Below are 18,557 nucleotides of genomic sequence, written 5' to 3'. Positions count from 1 at the left end.
TGACAAGTGGAAAATGGCCAGAGCCCATTAGGAGCAGAATTGGGAGGAATGATCTACCTAAACGATCATTTGTCAGTGTCCAAAGACAATAAACCAGAAATGAATTCCCCCAGGTCTCACCATGAGGAAAATCCATAGCAGGTGAAGCCTAGCAGCAAGAGCTTCCAAGATCAAAGGCAGTAAATGGCAGTCATGCCCTTTAGCAGCTAGCCCCTAGGGGTAACAAAAACAAGCTTTAGGCTCCTCAAAGGAGGAAATTCACAAGGACTAGCAAGAGGATCGGGATCCTAGACCAGCAGCAGGCTCAGGCTAGCGCTTCTAAACCAATGGGAACAAGAATGTCTACTAATACAGCCTGGCTATTGCAGATGAAAGCTACAACCCAGTGAGCATGCAAGGGCTCAGGCAATGGCGCAACATCTTTCACCCACTGGTAGGCAAAAGGAATTCAGCTCAAATTAGGAACTAAAGGTACAAATACGACTAAGACATAGCATACTTGCTCTCAAGGTGCTTACAATCTAGATGGTGACAGAGCCGAAAGGAGATGATTTCAAACTTTTGCAGTCAGTGGGGGAATTTGACAAGTGCCAGAGGAGATGAATGCATAGTGTGCTATGAGAAGACAAAGAAGAGTCACTTGCCCCAGGTTTAGGAACACTTGTTGGAGATGATGTTATTTGAGCTGATTCTAGCAGGCAAAGAAAGGTGAGAAAAATTTACCATAAACAGTCATGGAGGGGAAACACAGCAAAGCAAGTTCAGGGCATGTCAAGTAATTGGGTATTACTAGAGTGGAAAGCTGAAGGTCCCATAGGGTCTCTTATGCCATGCTAAGAAGTTTATTCCACAGGCCATGGGGAAGTATGGTGGAAACTGCTCATCATCCCTATCATCATTTCTCCTCTTCCTTTTTGTAATGGAAGCCGTTCTCTCCTCCACTAAATTTAGCTAAGCATATGTCTGTCCAGTTAGGGAATATATTACCCAGCCTTCCTTGCAGTAGATGTGACCATGCAACCAAGTTCTAGCCAATGAGATGTGAATGGAAGTTAAGAGCACAACTTTGATGTTATGTCATTAAAAGGAAGCTACTTGCTCTCCACCTTCTCTTTCCCTTCTTTCTCCTTCCAGAGGTCTAGACACAGATGTGGCCAAGTGAGCCAGGCTCAACTATGCAAACAATGAGCACATCCTGGAGTAGGTGGCACACTGAGATGAAAGAAACCTGGGTTCCAAGATGAACAAGTGGAGCAGAGCTATCTGTATAGTGAGACATCCACCTTACTGGACTATTAAGTGAGAAATAAATAAACTTCTTATTGACTCACTCTTTTAGAGGGTCTATGTTATAGCAGCATAGCCTGTATCCTAACATGGAAGGGAAGGAAACAGTATTGAGGCTTCTAATCTAATTCCTGACTTGGTCAGAAATGGCTAAGAGGCTAGGAAAGGCTGAGACAACAAATGTCTATCCTTAATGATTATAGCTGAGTCAAGCTAAGGCTGGCAGACAGCAGGATAAGCAACTATGCAGCCTTGTCTTGGGAGAGATAGGAAAAGTCCCTTGAAAACTATAAACTTCTACCTGGTTCTAGGAGCCAAGTTCATCCAGAGCAGGATTGCAGCCAGCAAACACCTGAATGCCTTCTTTGCACTCCACCCTGCAAAACTATGTCCATGGCCACCTTCAAAAGCTGACTCCAACAAGCCTGCCAATAAGACTTTGTTGACTAACCCCACTTAGTCATTTTGTGTTAATTATGTTTGCAGAAAGGAAAATGTATTTATGATCCTCCTCTGTTTTCTGAAGAGGATGGGTCCTCTAATTGGAAGAACTTCCGTTTTGCTGAACACAGTCATTTGTCCAGGGTACACTTTTTGGAAGTATGAGCTGGGACAAAATGTTTTCCTCTGAGTTATGAAGGGCTGAGGAATTTGGAAGAGGCTCTGGAGTGGGAGAGTTAACAGCAGCAAAGCTGGAGGCTTGGAGGGTGGAGAAGAGTAGAAAAAACACTCTAGTAGCAGAACCAGAGAGGTTACTCTGGAAAATAGTTTATAGATGGATTACTAAATGAATTGTTGCAAGCTACATGATGTGAATTGTGTCTCTACTTCAGTAAATTTTGCCTGGTTCACTAAGGCCCTTGTATGAGAGGACACAGGGGGTGTGAGCTTGAATAAGAGGATGAGGCTGATATCTGGATGACATATAACATCTGAAAAAAAAAAAAAAACTAGAGCAAGGAAAGTCAGAGACAGTGCCAGAGATTAAAATTCTAGAATTTCACACACCCTCCCTTATTAATTCTATAATTTAAAAATTATATAGATTGCATTGCCATAATTTAAGAATTATCATTCACCCAATATGCAATCAGAGTGCACATTACTAAAATAATTGCTTATTAAATGCTTACAATAATTCAGAAATGGAACCCTTTCTTCTAGCTGGGGTTGAGGTGAATTTTAGGGAAGGCAACAGGGAACAAGTTGTGTCTAAGCTGGGTCTTGAAGGGTGGACAGGAATTGGTTACGCGAATACTTTTCAGAGGCAGGGAACAGCAAAGATGATGTGACCAAAGTCAATGTCACACTTTTTTTCAATAAATATGTATCAATATCCACTGTGTGCCACACACTGTGCTAAGTCCCAGAGATATGAAGATTAATTTGGCTTCCCAGGCTTCTGTTAATATAGCCCCCAATTTTTCTACACATTCCATTACTGGTTTGTCACATCTATAAGACCCTTCTTGGCCACATTTCTGTGTGGTCAGTTTTTCCCTTGAATTCTATTGTTGTGATGCTATTGGTTGATTAATTGAGATGGAGTTTTGCTCTTGTTGCCCAGGCTGGAGTGCAGTGGCACAATCTCAGCTCACTGCAACCTCCGCCTCCCAGGTTCAAGTGATTCTCCTGCCTCAGCCTCCCGAGTAGCTGGGATTACAGGCTCACACCACCACGCTCAGCTAATTTTTTGTATTTTCAGTAGAGATAGGTTTTCATCATGTTGGCCAGGCTGGTCTTGAACTCCTGACCTCAGGTGATCCACCAGCCTCGGCCTCTCAAAGTGCAGGGATTACAGGCATGAGCCACTGCACCTGGCCATGTGATGCTTTTTTTTTCACTCCTTAATTATACCACTTTTCCATTTATCCTAGAGCATTTTATGTAAGTTTTTAAATTTTTAATTTTTGTGTACATAGTAGGTGTATATATTTGTGGGGTACATGATATGTTTTGATACAGGCATGCAATGTGAAATAATCACGTCATGGAGAATGGGGTATCCATCCCCTCAAGCATTTATCCTTTGTGTTAGGAACAATCCAATTACTTTAGTGCATTTTAACCTGCTATTGATGACCATTTCTCTAATTTATCAAGGTAACTTGAATTTTGATCTTCTATATACTTGGCAGATCTATCTTCTTGGGGACATATGTAATGTTTATAAAAACACTCCTTCTACTGTCCAGTCCCATATCTCAATACCCTTCTATGCCAATATATAGTGAAGGTTGAAAGAAAGATAAGAAATAAAGCCCCAAAACCCCAGGTTACGAAAGCCTGCTATATCTGTATTGGCCACAGTTTTGTAAACTGAACTTGCAATGATGTTTTCTTAAATGACAACCACAATTGCTACCAACAGAAACTGAGTGCCTACCACATGTAGAAACAATATGCATGATGCACTGCCCCTGACCTTGAGAGGTTTAATCTAGATGGGGAGGTAATTAGACAACGCACATATTCTGTTTGGTAGGAGAATTTTCCACTCATCTTCCCAATGGAGTAAGAGAGAACAAAATGTGGGAACAGAGGAATTATCTCCTCTCCCCTGTCCTCTTACGGCTATGTTCACAAGGAAGAAGGAGATACTAACCTGATTGGTCAAAGCTCAGGCCAAAGGAAAATATTTTTTATTTTTTATTTTTTGAGATGGAGTCTTGCTCTGTCACCAGGCTGGAGTCCAGTGGCACAATCTTGGCTCACTGCAACCTCCGCCTCCTGGGTTCAAGCAATTCTCCTGCCTCAGCCTCCGGAGTAACTGGGACTACAGGCGTGCACCACCAGGTTCAGTTAATTTTTTGTATTTTTAGTAGAGATGGGGTTTCACCATGTTGGCCAGGATTGTCTTGATCTCTTGACCTCGTGAGCCGCCTGCCTCGGCCTCTCAAAGTGTTGGGATTACAGGCATGAGCCACTGCGCCCAGCCTAGAAGTATTTTTTTATGTGCTCACACAACACTTTCGACACCAAATGTGTGGGTCTCTTCTACAACAAGCAATTCTCCAATTCTTTTCATACACCAACTGGGTATCCTACAATTCAATTCAATTCAATTCTGACACTATCTACTGGTGCTAGCATCAGATGCTACAAGTTAAGAGTTTGGTCCCATAATACTGCCCTCACTTCAAATGCCAGTCACAAGTCTGGGCCTTCTGTGCTTCTGACTAACTAGTTATAAATTGGGGCTTCCTACGACCCCCTCCTTGGGTTCAATAGTTTGCTAGAATGGCCAGGTGTGGTGGCTTACACCTGTAATCCTAGTGCCTTGGGAGGCTGAGGTAGAAGGACTGCTTGAGGCCAGAGTTTGAGGCCAGCCAGGGCAATATGGCAAGACCTCATCTATACAAAAAAATTATTTTAAAAAATTAGCTGGGCTTGGTGGCACATGCCTATAGTCCCAGCTACTTGGGAGGCTAAGGCAGGAGGATTGCTTGAGCCCAGGAGGTTGAGGCTGCAGTGAGCTGTGATTGTGCCACTACACTCCAACCTTGGTGACAGAGCTAGACCCTATAATATAAATGTTTAAAAAATTTGCTAGAATGGCTCACAGAAGTCAGGGAAATACTTCACTTATGTTTTCTGGTTTATCATAAAGGATACCATTTAGGAAGAGCCTTGGAAGAGATGCATAGGCAAAGTGTGGGGTGAGGAACGAGGAACTTCCACGTCCTCTCCAAATGCACCATCGCCTAGCAACTTGATGTAGTCACCAACCCAGAAGCTCTTGGAACCCCGTCCTTTAGGATTTTTTTGTTTTTTTGGAGTCAGAGTCTAGCTCTGTCGCCCAGGCTGGAGTGCAGTGGCGTGATCTCGGCTCACTGCAACCTCTGCCTCCTGGGTTTAAGCAATTCTCCTGCCTCAGCCTCCCGAGTAGCTGGGACTACAGACGTATAGACACACGCTGCCATGTCCAGCTGATTTTTTGTATTGTAGTAGAAACAAGGTTTCACCATGTTGCCCAGGCTGGTCTCAAACTCCTGAGCTCAGACAACCCGCCCACCTCGGCCTCCCAAAGTGCTAGGATTACAGGCATGAGCCATGGCCCCTGGCCTGTCCTTTAGGGTTTTTATGGAGGCTTCATTAAGTAGGAATGATTGATTACATCATTGGCCATTGGTGACCAACTTAACCTTCAACCCCTTTCCTCTCTCTAGAGGCTGGGGTGGGTGAGTGGGTGGGGTTAAAGTTCCAACTCTGTAATCACATGGTTGGTTCCTCTGGTAACCAGCTCCTCATCTTTGGGAGATTTCCAAAAGTCACCTTACTAGCATAAACTCAGGTGTGGTTGAAGGGGGCCTGTTAGGAATAACACAACTTTATCATTCTGGAGCTGTTTCAGGAGCCAGGGACTAAACCCAGTATTTCAGGAAAAGATGCTCCTACAGCTCCTATCACTTAGGAAATTACAAGGATTTTAGGAGATGTAGTCAGGAGCTGGGGACAGAGACCAAAATATATATCCCTTGTTATATCACAATATCAAACCAGGATATTAATTAGTCCACACTAGTGGTTGGGGCCACTTTGTGCTAAAGGATCATTCCCTATTTTCTTCTTTTCTTTTTTTTTTTTCTTGAGACAGAGTCTCCCGCTGTTGCCCAGGCTGGAGTGCAGTGGCATGATCTCGGCTCACTGCAACCTCCGCCTCCTGGGTTCAAGCAATTCTCCTACCTCAGTCTCCCGAGTAGCTGGAACTATACAGGCGCCCGCCACCACGCCCAGCTAATTCTTTTTTAGTACAGATGGGGGTTTCGCCATGTTGGCCAGGCTGGTCTCGAACTCCTAACCTCAGGTGATCCATCCACCTCAGCCTCCCAAAGTGCTGGGATTACAGGCATGAGCCACTGTGCTTAGCCCTCATTTCCTTCTGAGTAGGCCCAGACCAGTCTGAATTTAGCACATACTTGGATGAGTAAAGCTTTGCAGACCTAATCATCTTCCCCTCTCTTTCTGTAGGCATGCCTAAGCATACTGGTCCCAAAACTTACAGTGCGGGGAGGGTGGGGCAGGGAATTAGGAAGCATCGCTTCAGCCTTAAACCTAAGCCATGCAATTCGACTCCATCTTTTTGCAGAGCTCTGCTTTAGAGGTTGTTGGGTGCTAGCTCAGCTATGAATAAAATGATCCTTGGGTCTCTACTCCAATTTTTCTTGGATATAGTTCCCTTGGGAACCCTAAGGAGAGGAGGGATGATTAGCAGAGCAGGATTTGGCTATTTCTGGTCTTCGATTGTAGCAGACTGTATAGTTGATCACAATTGTTCACAAATTTTTGCTGCCTTTCCCAGGGAAGGATTATATTTCCCTTACTTCATTGACATCAGGTGTGGCCAGGTGAACTCGGTCTGGCCAAGAAGATGTGACCTGACCATGTGTAAGTGCCAAGCACAAGTATTAAGAGCCAGCATGTGGTTCATTATAATCACTTTCCTTCTTCCATGAGAGACCAACATGTTCCAGATAGAGACTGCTCTGGGCTCGGTGCAGTGGCTCATGCCTGTAATCCTAACAATTTGGGAGGCTGAGGCAGGCAGATCACTTGAGGCCAGGAGTTCAAGATCAGCTTGGGCAACACAGTGAGATCCCTATCTCTACAAAAAAAGAAAAACAGCTGGGCATGCTGGTACGCATCTGTAGTCCTACCCTCTCAGGAGGCTGAGGTGGGAGGATTGCTTGAGCCCAGGAGTTTGAGGCTGCAGTGAGCTCTGATTATACCATTGCACTTCAGCATGGGCAACAGAGCAAGATCCTCTCTCTGAAAAAAAAATAGTAAAGACTGCTCTATCAGCCTGGGTCCTGGCGCAAAAACAACCTAGAGGATAGCCACACTATCCTACCATGTATGAGTACATTTTCAGAAATAAGACTTCATTGTTGTAAGCCCTCTTGGGATCACTTGTCACCACAGCCTAACCTAGCTTATCTTGACTGATACATTTACCATATTTTCATCTATACGAAGCACCATTGTTTATCCTCCCAACATCTATTCTCCTTTTTTTTTGAGACGGCATCTTGCTCTGTGGCCCAGGCTGGCATGCAGTGGTACAATCTCGGCTCACTGCAACCTCCACCTCCTGGGTTCAAGTGGTTCTTGTGCCTCAGCCTCCTGAGTAGCTGGGATCACAGGCATGCGCCACCATGCCCGGCTAGTTTTTTTGCATTTTTAGTAGACAGGGTTTCTCCGTGTTGGCCAGGCTGGTCTCGAACTCCTGACCTAAAGTGATCCGCCCACCTCGACCTCCCAAAGTACTGGGATTACAGGCATAAGCCACTGCATCTGGCCACCTATTTTCCTTTCAGTCCTCCTAAAATACCTCCAATTTTTCCCCAGTTCATCCACCTCTACATGGCCATGTGCTTGGAGGAAGGGGGTCTAATTCCCAGCCCCAAGGAATGAACCATAATGAAATTAAGCCATTCATGATAGTTTCCTTTTCTTTGATGGTAACTGGCTTAGACATGGGCATATACGACTGGAAAGTCAGCTTGAGGGCTTCTGAGAAAAGTTTTCCTTGCTGACTAAGAAAAGAGACATGCAGGAAGAAATAGTCTCTCTGCTTCTGCTGGACATTGTGCGTATGTGTATGTCACCTGGAATTGTGGCAGCCATTTTGTAGCTATGAGGGGCACTAGCCCAAGGCTGTCAGAGTGAAAATATGGAAAGAGTCTGGGTCACTGATGATGAGGCGGGCAGATCACTTGAGGTCAGGAGTTAGAAATCAGCCTGGCCAACATGGCGAAACCCCGCCTCTACTAAAAATAAAAAAATTAGCTGGGTGTGATGGCGCATTCCTATAATCCCAGCTACTCGGGAGGCTGAGGCAAGAGAGTCAATTGAACTTGGGAGGCGGAGGTTGCAGTGAGCCAAGATCGCGCCACTGCACTCCAGTCTGAATGACAGAGTGAGACTCTGTCTCAAAAAAAAAAGATTCCTAACCTACCTACCTCCAGGTTTCTTGTTACATGAGATAATTCATTTTCCTTTTTGTTTAAGACAGTTGAGCCTGGAGTGGAGGGGGAAATAATGAGTTTGGCCTAGGGATATTGAGGTGATGGCAGAACAGCATCCTTTTAAATCCTAAAGCTCAGGGAACATCAAGGTTAAATTTGAATTTGGGAGTCATCTATGGAGAAATATTCCATAAAGTAATACATCTTAGAAAGCAGACCTGTACCTGGAAAAGCTGCCTCTGTGCTTGAGGAATTCTGGTGACATAAGAGAACATTGCACCTACATGTGTAGTCATTTCCTAACTGGATATGCTACTGTCCCAGGTCTTTGTGTCCCATCTGGAGAAGGGGAGATCACAGAGGCGGTAGTGAGCTCCTGGTGAGGGAGTTCAGAGAAAGTGATTACAACATCTGGACCCCATCCTCAGATTCTGCTCTTCTCAAGCCTGGCTTTTATGGACCTCGATAGCCATTTACAGTTAACTTAAACATTCTAGTCTAGTGTGGATGGCTTTGAAAATGGGTTATAAGTAACTTTTAAATTCACTGACTCATATATCTTTTAGTAAATTATCGTCCCAGAAAATCAAGGTTCTGATTATCTTATAGACCTCCTGTGGGTGATACTATAGAAGCCTTAAAGGAAGCATCACATTCTATGGGTGATACTATAGGAGCCAGGGTCAAAAAATATATAACATGAAATATCAAGGAAAAGGCCAATGTAGAACATAGAGGTTCTAGTGCCCAAGCTTAGGAAGTGTGAAACAAAAATTATGGGAGGCCATTGTTTTGGACTGAGCTTTTGCACTAGGCCACAACAGACCAGACCAAACCAAATCGAGTCCCTCCTGCTAAATGCCACATAATCAAACTTGAGACACATCCCACAACAGACCAGGTTTTCCTGAAAACAGGAGATTTCAGTTTACCTGAGTCAGAATAAGGAAGTCCCCTCTGCTTTAACCCTTACCAAAAAAGTAACCCAAAGTAGCCTGATGTTAAGCAATCAGCTCTTCTTCCATTGCTCTATTTCCTTGCTCCCCTCTTTTAAAACCCACTCTTCTGCCACTGCCCAGTGAAAGCTCTCATTCTATTCTGTGGAATGGAGGCTACCCCAATTCATGAATCTCAAAAGCCAATTCAATCTATAACTAAATTTGTTGTAATTTTGTCTTTTGCCATAAGATAGTTTTGAAAGTTACTAATCCATAGGGCACTGTTGTTACTTGAAGAAAATACATTCATAGAAGGGGGGAGGAGATATTTTGCAACATCAAAATATTTACTTAAGATTGCTTGAAAAGGCCAGGCACGGTGGCTCACGCCTGTAATCCCAGCACTTTGGGAGGCCGAGGCGGGTGGATCACGAGGTCAGGAGATCGAGACCATCCTGGCTAACACGGTGAAACCTCGTCTCTACTAAAAAATACAAAAATTTAGCCGGGCGTAGTGGCGGGCTCCTGCAGTCCCAGCTACTCCGGAGGCTGAGGCAGGAGAATGGCATGAACCCGGGATGCGGAGCTTGCAGTGAGCCGAGATCGCGCCACAGCACTCCAGCCTGGGCCACAGAGGGAGACTCCGTCTCAAAAAAAAAAAAAAAAAAAAAAAAATTGCCTGAAAAATAATTTTTGAAATTCTAGTATACAGAACTTTCCTACAGGCTCATCTTAGTGAGTAAATGCACACACCTAAATGTCATTTACCTTAGTGAGTAAATGACACCAGTCAGCACACACAATATTTACAGAGAAGCCTGTGCCTTCCCTGAGACAACTTACCCCATTTCTAAGGTGCCATTGCTGGGTCTACCTTGAAACTACTCTTGCTTCCCTAAGCCAAAAAAGAAAAAAAAAAAAAGACATATTTTAATGAACTGGAAGAGCAAATGCAGTCTCCAAAGATGGCTAACTTCAATCCCGCAGTTATTTAGAAAGGAAAATCTGGCTTCAAACACTATTGTCTGTAGGCAGGGTTTGCAATTGGCCAGGATCAAGGACAGTGTTTAAAGATGACTCAGTTGTATGGCCTGGGGAGAGCGGGAGTGGTGAAGGGAGACCAGCCAGTGGTCCTTCTAACTGAAAAAGATGCTAGGTCAATTTTTTACGACCTCGAGTCTGTGAAGGCTCAGACCTGCTGAAACCTAGGAGGGGATGTCCAGTGTAAGAAAATCTGAGACCCCAGGAAATGCACTTTCAAATTATCTGAATGGGAGGTGGGTAAGACTCAACTTCTCCCTCTCCTACATCCTCCCCCACCCCCGTGGGGCTTCAGGCTAGGATTTCGGCAGAGAAATCCCTCTCCTTCCAATGCTTTAGGGTCCAACTGGGGACCTAGCCGTGTGACCTTCGCCATGCCCCGGAATCTCCTTTGGGACGTCCCCTAGGCCCTCCCTGTCCGGGGCTCAGCAGGCGTCCGCCCGTGTCCCAGCCCCCGAGCGCCCGGGATCGCCTTGGAGACGCATCCGCCGCCCACTGCGCATCGCTGGCCAGTCAGCTCAGAAACCCTCCGAGCCGCACAGGGCCGCCGCCCCGGCCCCTCCCGCTCCGGCTGTCCCACCCCAGCCCGCAGCGCCACGCCCACCGGGGGTCCGGGGCCTGCCGGGGCTGCCCTCCTCCGCCTCGCCTGCGCCCGCCGGCGGCTCGCCCCCCGGAACCACGGAAGCCCGGGTCTTTTCCCCAGCCGCCGCAGGCCCCCGACCCGCCGTCCTTCCCCGGCACCGCCCGCCAGGGCCGCCTCTGCAGCCGCCAGCCCCCGCCGCCGCGCGCTGATTGGCTGGCGGGGCCGACGGCGGCGCTGAGTGGCCGGGCGGATTCGCTGGGTCAGGGCTGCAGAGGCGCCTGGTGCACCCGCGGTAGCGGAGCCGCGGCGCGCTCGCCCCGGACGCCGGCAGCCCCTCCGCTCGCCCTGTTGAGCGAGCGGCCCGGGGCGCCGAGGGGTCCGCGCCGCGCGGGGCGCACCGCCCTGGCCGCCATGTGCTCCCAGCTCTGGTTCCTGACGGACCGGCGCATCCGCGAGGACTACCCGCAGGTGCAGATCCTGCGCGCCCTCCGGCAGCGCTGCTCCGAGCAGGACGTGCGCTTCCGGGCGGTGCTCATGGACCAGATCGCCGTCACCATCGTCGGCGGCCACCTCGGTGAGCGAGGCGGGCCCCGGGAGGGCAGGGAGGCGCGCCGGGGTCCACGAGAGCCGGCCGGGTGGGCGCGCTCGCCGGGCCTCCCGCAGCAGAGTCTCCTTCGGGCCCGCACACCAGCCGCACTCCCGCTGCGAGACCTCTTGGGGTTGGAGAAAGCCGCTAACCTTCATAGCTTCTTTAACCACCACCACCTGCCCCGAGGCCAAGATTCGAGAACGCGATTTAATTTACTTAGGGGACTTCATTTTGTGAGAAACCCAAATTCACCTGAAGCCGCCCGGGTGTCCGAGGAAAATCAGGCTGTTAAACCCCAAATTTGCAAATCCTGCTCGCATCAATACCTTGACAGTTTAGACTCTGAGGTTTCTAGAAATCCACACCAGATTTGCAAAATTACTATTAAGATGACTGTTTTAAAAAAGTTTTTTAGGAGTGTGTGAGCATCAGTAATGTGCACCACATAGAATATTATTTCCAAACTAGAAAGCCACATATGGGGGAAATCTGAGAAAGACTGGAGTCACTTCTCGAGTGTAAAGTGAGAGTGTAGACCTTTGATGGGTTTAACTCATCCTTCTCCCTAGCAGCGTTGAATTCTGATTCCAGAAGAGCCGGGATTTCAGGTTCAGACAGTTCTAGCCTCACTGATCACTCCACTGCTGTGTTCAGGAGACTTTTGTGGGTAAGACATGGTTGTCATCTGTGGGTTTGACCTCAAAAGGTTAATTATTTTTTCGTATATCCTTAATACAGGCCTCTCTGATTTAGAAATCACTGACGCAGAAAACCCTCTGGCTTGCTGTTTGAGTGTCTCTGGGGCTCCACTGGAGGCATCCAACCATTTCAGGGAGTCCAGGACTCAAAAGGATTTGTGCCCAGTTCAGGGTGCATCTTGGGATACTGTTCGCATTATTTCAACAATTATTAATGGTTAAATAAGCTCGTAATTTGTTACTTTGCTTTGGCAGGGGAAGGAATTTCAAATTCGGAAAGACTACTTACAAGTGAGATTTTGAATATGACCTGTTTCTGAGTGGAATATATCTATTATAGATTTTTCATCCTCAAGTTTATTGAAGTCCCTCATACTTAATATCAGATTGTATATCCTGTTGGAGAAATATACCATAAACATTAAGTACCTTACATTTAATCTACAACAATGTCTATCAGATGCAACCGGTACCCTCTCTCTATCCTTGATTAATTAAAATTGTCACAGTTAATGTAGAACTAGATTTCTGAACAGGGAATCTGCAGATGTGGATTCCTATTACAGCTTTACAGTTAACAAGTATCTTGGCTTTGCTTTGGGCAAGCCACTTTTGTCTTTGAATCTCAGGATTCTTATCTATAGAAACTAGGGGTTAAGGTTCCTCTCATTTTATGTGTTTCAGTATCATATTTAAATTGTATAATCTGTTGTATTTCACCGACCTAGATTAAGTAGTTAACATGTACATCTGTCTACCGAGGATGAACTTTTTGCTTATTTATTTTACAGTTTGTAAAGATGTCTCTTTTTTGAGATACAGTAGCCAAATTCCACATCACATTTAGGTTGTAGAACCGTCACAAATTCTGTAAGAGCAAGAAAATGCTCTGTATCTAAAACCTCATTTTAAAGAATCAGTCGTAGAAAAAGATAAAATTAAATGCTAGTGCCACAGGAAACACTCAAACCCTTTTGTTTAGTGTCTTAAATGTTAATAGAATTCATGTTTGAAAATACCTTAATCTATTCACAAACCAGGAGTTCGTTTATTTTGGGTTTTGTTTTTGTTTTTGTTTTTGTTTTTGTTTTTTTGAGACAGAGTTTTGGGTCTTGTTGCCCAGTCTGGAATGCAATGGCGCCATCTTGGCTCATGCAGCCTCCACCTCCCAGGTTCAAGCAATTCTCCTGTCTCAGCCTCCTGAGTAGCTGGGATTACAGGCATGCGCCACCACGCCCGGCTAATTTTTTTTTTTTTTTTTTTTTTTTTTTTAAAGTAGAGACAGAGTTTCACCATGTTGGTCAGGCTGGTCTCAAACTCCTGACCTGAGGTGATCCACCCACCTCAACCTCCTAAAGTGCTGGGATTACAGGCGTGAGCCACTGCGCCCGGCCCGTTCTTTTTAACTACAGGAAAATCTACACAGCTATTTGCCTGGTCGGTGGAGAAATTGAAGACAGGTATTTTTTGATGCAGTTTTAATTTCTATTAATTCCGAGGTAGCCCACACAAATCACAAAACGTAGAACAAAACGATTAGATCACCAGTTCTGCTGTCCAAAGATTTGTTATGGAAGCAGATTAATTAAAGCACAAGTGAGTCCCATGAGAATGACCTTGTTGGCTTTGTTCAGTGCTATAATAGTGGCTAGAATAGTGCCTTGCACATAGTAGGCTGTCAATACATATTTTTTTTAATGAATCAGGATATGATCTCTGGTTCCCAATTTCTTCTGTAGTCAGACTATAGAAAACCCTTGGTAATTTGCTGAGCCAAAGTATTTCTCGAAAAAAAAAATTCCAGAATTTAACTTGCTTTGAAATACAGAAATATGTAGTTATGATGATATTGATATTATTTACCATTTGAGAACTATAGAATGTAAGAGCTGGGAAGGATTTTCAGATCATCCATTCTAATTCCTTCATTTTACAAAGAAGAACCTGAGGCTCTAAAAGGTGAAGTGACTTCCTCAATGCCATCCAGCTAGTTAACAGCAAACCTAAAGTTAAAAAACCTGGTCTTCTAATTTCTAGCCCAGTGATATGGAATAAGCTTCCTTTAGGATGTCTGCAGCCTATAGTACCTTTCTTAGTACATGTGGAATTGAACTGAATTGAGTTATGTTGAGGCTAGACAGTGACTTTGCAAGGTAATTTTATAATTTAGGAAATTCAGGTATCACCTTTACAAAGCCTTTGTGCCTTCACTCCTTTCCATTGCTTCTTTATGTTAGTGTAGGAATATGATGATGGAGTTGATTGGGGCAGGTATGGGCAGTGCCTCAGCCTATTGCTTAAATTCATTCCAGAGCTTTTCTCCCTGAAGGCTAGTGGGAGCCCAAATCCAGGGCTTAGAGTTTCAGGTTATATCTGGAAATAGGATTCAGACAAGAGATTACAAGTTTTCATGATTATTATTTGTAATCTAGTAATCTGAGTGGGAGACAGTGGGGAGAGGAAAATGATCTTTAGGTGACTGAAACAATCCTGTAGAAAACAGCCTCCCTTCACTTTTTGCTGGGTGTAGCATTATGTGAAAATCATACCCATCTCCGTTTCCTTTTTAGAAACTGCAAGTTCTTCATTCATTTCACAAATACGTACTAAATATTCTCAACCGTAGGGATAAAGTGATGAATGTGACACCAGAATGCACATAATAATAATGGTCATACCCATATATATGTGTGTGTGTATATATACGTGTATATATACACGTATATACGTGTATATATACACTATATACGTGTATATACACACGTATATACGTGTATATATGTATATACACACGTATATACGTGTGTATATATGTATATGTATATATGTGTATATATACATATACATATATAGTATATGTGTGTGTATATATGTGTGTATTATATGTATATACACACATATATATATAATACACACATATATATATAGTGTTTATTCTGTGCTGGGCATAGGTTTAGCTTCTTTTTACCTATTAGCTCTTCTAAATGCCAATAAGGATATATGGGAATATAGCACTGTCTGAGAGTTAGGACCAATACTCAGTAATTCCGGCCTAAACACTTTGTCTCCTCTCTTCCACTTTATCCCTTGCATCAGTCTACACTGATTTCACCATGCCTCTCTGCGGCTCCAGACCTTGCACTAAAATTCCCTCTGCTTCAGATGCCCACTGCTCCCTCCCACACGGTTCACCTTTTTTCATCCTTCAAATCCAGCACAAGTCACTTATCTCTAAAAAGGCTTGCTTGGGCTCCTTTCTCTGTCCTCAAGTAGTCCCTCTCTTCCATCTGCTGCCAAATAGCTTTGTCCATACCTTTTAAAATAGCACTCATCATATTTTGCTATAATTTGTCTATTTATACAGTTGATATCCCCTCTCCCTCTGAAGAACCAGGATTCCTCAAATGTGTGCTTCAAAACTGGTACATAGTAGGCCTTCAGTTAATGTTTGTTGGATGACTGAAATGTCTTAAAAGCTAATTTGAAGTATGTGAGACTTTTACTGCAATGAGCTAAGGAGCTTCTGTGTGGGGGAGGTCATGAGGGGATGTGTAAATGAGGACAGATTCACTAGGAAGAATTAAGTTCTTTGCCCACCCACAGGTCTGTATGATTAACTGGCTCAAGAAACAAGTATAGTCACAAACTCAGGGACAGATACCCACCAAGACATATAAAATGAGTCTGACCTGGAAATGAGGTTGTGTTACTATTTGTCTCTTAGGAGCAGGATGATTCAGCATTCCTTCCCTTACATTTAGAGCTAAAACCTTGGTAGCTAAATGGCAAATTCTAGGTCAGATTCTTTAAATCAAAGTGTTCTTGGATCCTTTTGCTTGGTTCTTTGTAGTAATCAGGTGAGTCAGATTTAAAAGGGTTGGGAAGGGGTAGATTCTGACTACATTTGTATAAGGAAATGGTCTTACCTCAGACCACTAAAAGGCAACAGAAGGCTCACAGAGAAAGGATGGACTCCCATCACTGTGCAAGAAGCCACTGGCAGGAAAGAGTACCATGCTAACTTCTGTGCAGAAAACTTGATCTTTAACTTCAGTTCCTGCTAAAGGCTTGTGCCCGACATCTTATAATCCAAATGATACCACTGTACAACACTTGTGGAAAGAAAGGTCAGGGAATGAGTACAAGCACCTACCAAATGTTTCCAAATAGACCTGAGTGCTGCATGGATCTGCTTTACCTCTTGGGTCCACATTTATATCTGTAGGCTGACCACAAGGGCTGAGAGTGGGATGGATGTTTAGTTTACGTTTCTAACAGGAGTTTTTATGGATACCCCATGAACTATGTTAGGAAGAGTTTTAGAACCAGTGGATGAGATCCTTCATGGATCTCAAAGCCCTACTCCTAGATTTCCTTTTCTTTCTTTCTTTTTTTTTTTTTTTTTTGAAATGGAGTCTCACTCTGTCGCCCAGGCTGGAGTGCAGTGGTGTGATCTCGGCTCACTGCAACCTCTGCCTCCCGGGTTCATGCAGTTCTCCTGCCTCAGCCTCCCGAGTATCTGGGACTACAGGCATGTGCCACCATACCAGGCTAATGTTTTGTATTTTTAGTAGAGATGGGGTTTCACCATGTTGGCCAGGCTGGTCTCAAACTCCTGACCTCAGGTGATCTGCCCACCTCGGCCTCCGAAAGTGCTGGGATTACAGGCGTGAGCCACCGAGCCTGGCCCCTACTCCTAGATTTCTGAACCACCTGTTGCCGCTACCAGAACACTTCCACCAAATTTATTGGGCCTGCTTGGTGGAAGGGAGTACAGCCATCACTCAGAGATGTTTGTGTCATCTCCACCCATCCACACCTCACTTCCTTGCCACTCCCCTCACTAGCAGGGAGGACACTGCATCTGCATATGTCGGTGCTAGCCTCACCTCACTCCAGACACTTCCCTGGCCACTTTACCCATTGTCCCGAGAAACAATTATAATTTGGATTATAATTGTTTTTTGGTTATAATTGGGTTTATATTGTTTTAACACAAACCTACAACATGTTCTGAAAAATTTTTTATAGAGACCCTATCTCTATAAAAATAAAAAATTAGGGGGGGTGCAGTGGCAGGCGCTTGTAATCCCAGCACTTTGGGAGGCTGAGGCAGGTGGATCACTTGAGGTCAGGAGTTCAAGATCAGCCTGGCCAACATGGTGAAACCCCGTCTCTACTAAAAAAAAATACAAAAATTACCCAGGCTTGGTGGCATGTGCCTGTAAATCCAGCTACTCGGGAGGCTGAGGCAGGAGAATCACTTAAACCTGGGAGGCGGAGGTTGCAATGAGATGAGATTGCGCCACTGCACTCTACCCTGGGTGACACAGTGAGACTCCATCTTAAATCAATCAATAAATAAATATTAGCCAGGCATGGTGGAATGCACCTGTAATCTCAGCTACTCAGGAGGCTGAGGCAGGAGAATCATTTGAACCTGGGAGGCGGAGGTTGCAGTGAGCCAAGACTGAGCCACTGCCCTCCAGCCTGGGTGATGCAGTGAGACTCCGTCTCAAAAAATAAAAAATAAATTAGCCAGTCATGGTGGAATGCACCTGTAGTCCCAGCTACTTGGGAGGCTGAGGCAGGAGGATCCTGTGATAGTGCCACTGCTCTCCAGCCTGGGCAATAGAGCGAGACCCTGTTTCAAAAAAAAAAAAAAATGTAACTCCAGATTCTACTATGAGAAAGTGATAAATTTAGATTACTTTGTGTTGAGGAACTAACAGGAATACTGATTCTTCATTCCTATAACTCTATTGTTAATACTTTAGTATACTTTATGTGTCTTAATCTTTGCAACAATCCTATACATTGATTTATTTCATTTAATATTTATTGAGTGCCCACTCTGTGCCAGGCATTGTGCTAGGCAGTAGAGATAAAATAGAGAGTGGGAACAGAGGCAGGCTTCACACTCATTATTATGATTTTATTCATTTTTTTAATCCTGTCAACAGATATCTATTGATGGCCTACTGTGTATAAGGTACTGTTGCTAGGCACCAGAATAAAGTAGGCAGAAATCTGTGCGTCTCAAGTAGATTACATTCTAGATGGGCAAAATAGAATGTAAACAAGGTAAATAAAAGGTATAGTATATTGGTGAAAAGAGCTAAGCAAGAAAAAAAAGAAAAGAGAATGTTTCTGGAAGCAAGAGAGGGGATTGCAATTTTAGATAGGGTGGCCGGGGTGGTCCTCACCCAGAAGATGATAATCCGTGTAAAGATCTGAAGGAGGTAAGGACGCAAGCCGTTTAGATATCTGGAAGTAGAGTAGTTTAGGCAACAGGCAATAGCAAGGGGGCCAGCGTGGCACAGCAGAGTGAGCCAAGGGATGAGTATTAGGAGAGGAGGTCAGAGAGGGGAGTTGGGGAAGAAGCAGATACACAGGGCCTCGTGGGTCACTGAGGTACTTTTGCTTTTACTCTGGATGAGCTGGGAATCCACT

The 18,557-nt window shown here is 44.7% G+C and overlaps 1 protein-coding gene across 1 annotated transcript in view; it reads left to right on the top strand.

Moving 5' to 3' along the window:
• Positions 1-11,086: 11,086 nt before the first annotated feature.
• RIMKLA (ribosomal modification protein rimK like family member A) overlaps positions 11,087-18,557 on the top strand; it is a 34,722-nt gene continuing 27,251 nt past the window's right edge. The window contains exon 1 of the mRNA XM_054446875.2: positions 11,087-11,391. Within this exon, the coding sequence (XP_054302850.1) occupies positions 11,229-11,391 (163 nt within the window). The 5' untranslated portion in view covers positions 11,087-11,228. The remainder of the gene's footprint in view (positions 11,392-18,557) is intronic.

The sequence above is a fragment of the Pongo pygmaeus genome, chromosome 1 (assembly GCF_028885625.2).
Source record: "Pongo pygmaeus isolate AG05252 chromosome 1, NHGRI_mPonPyg2-v2.0_pri, whole genome shotgun sequence".
Classification (NCBI taxonomy): Eukaryota; Metazoa; Chordata; class Mammalia; order Primates; family Hominidae; genus Pongo; species Pongo pygmaeus.
The sequence above is the reverse complement of the archived record's forward strand: the minus strand, read 5'-3'. Positions and strand labels throughout refer to the sequence as shown.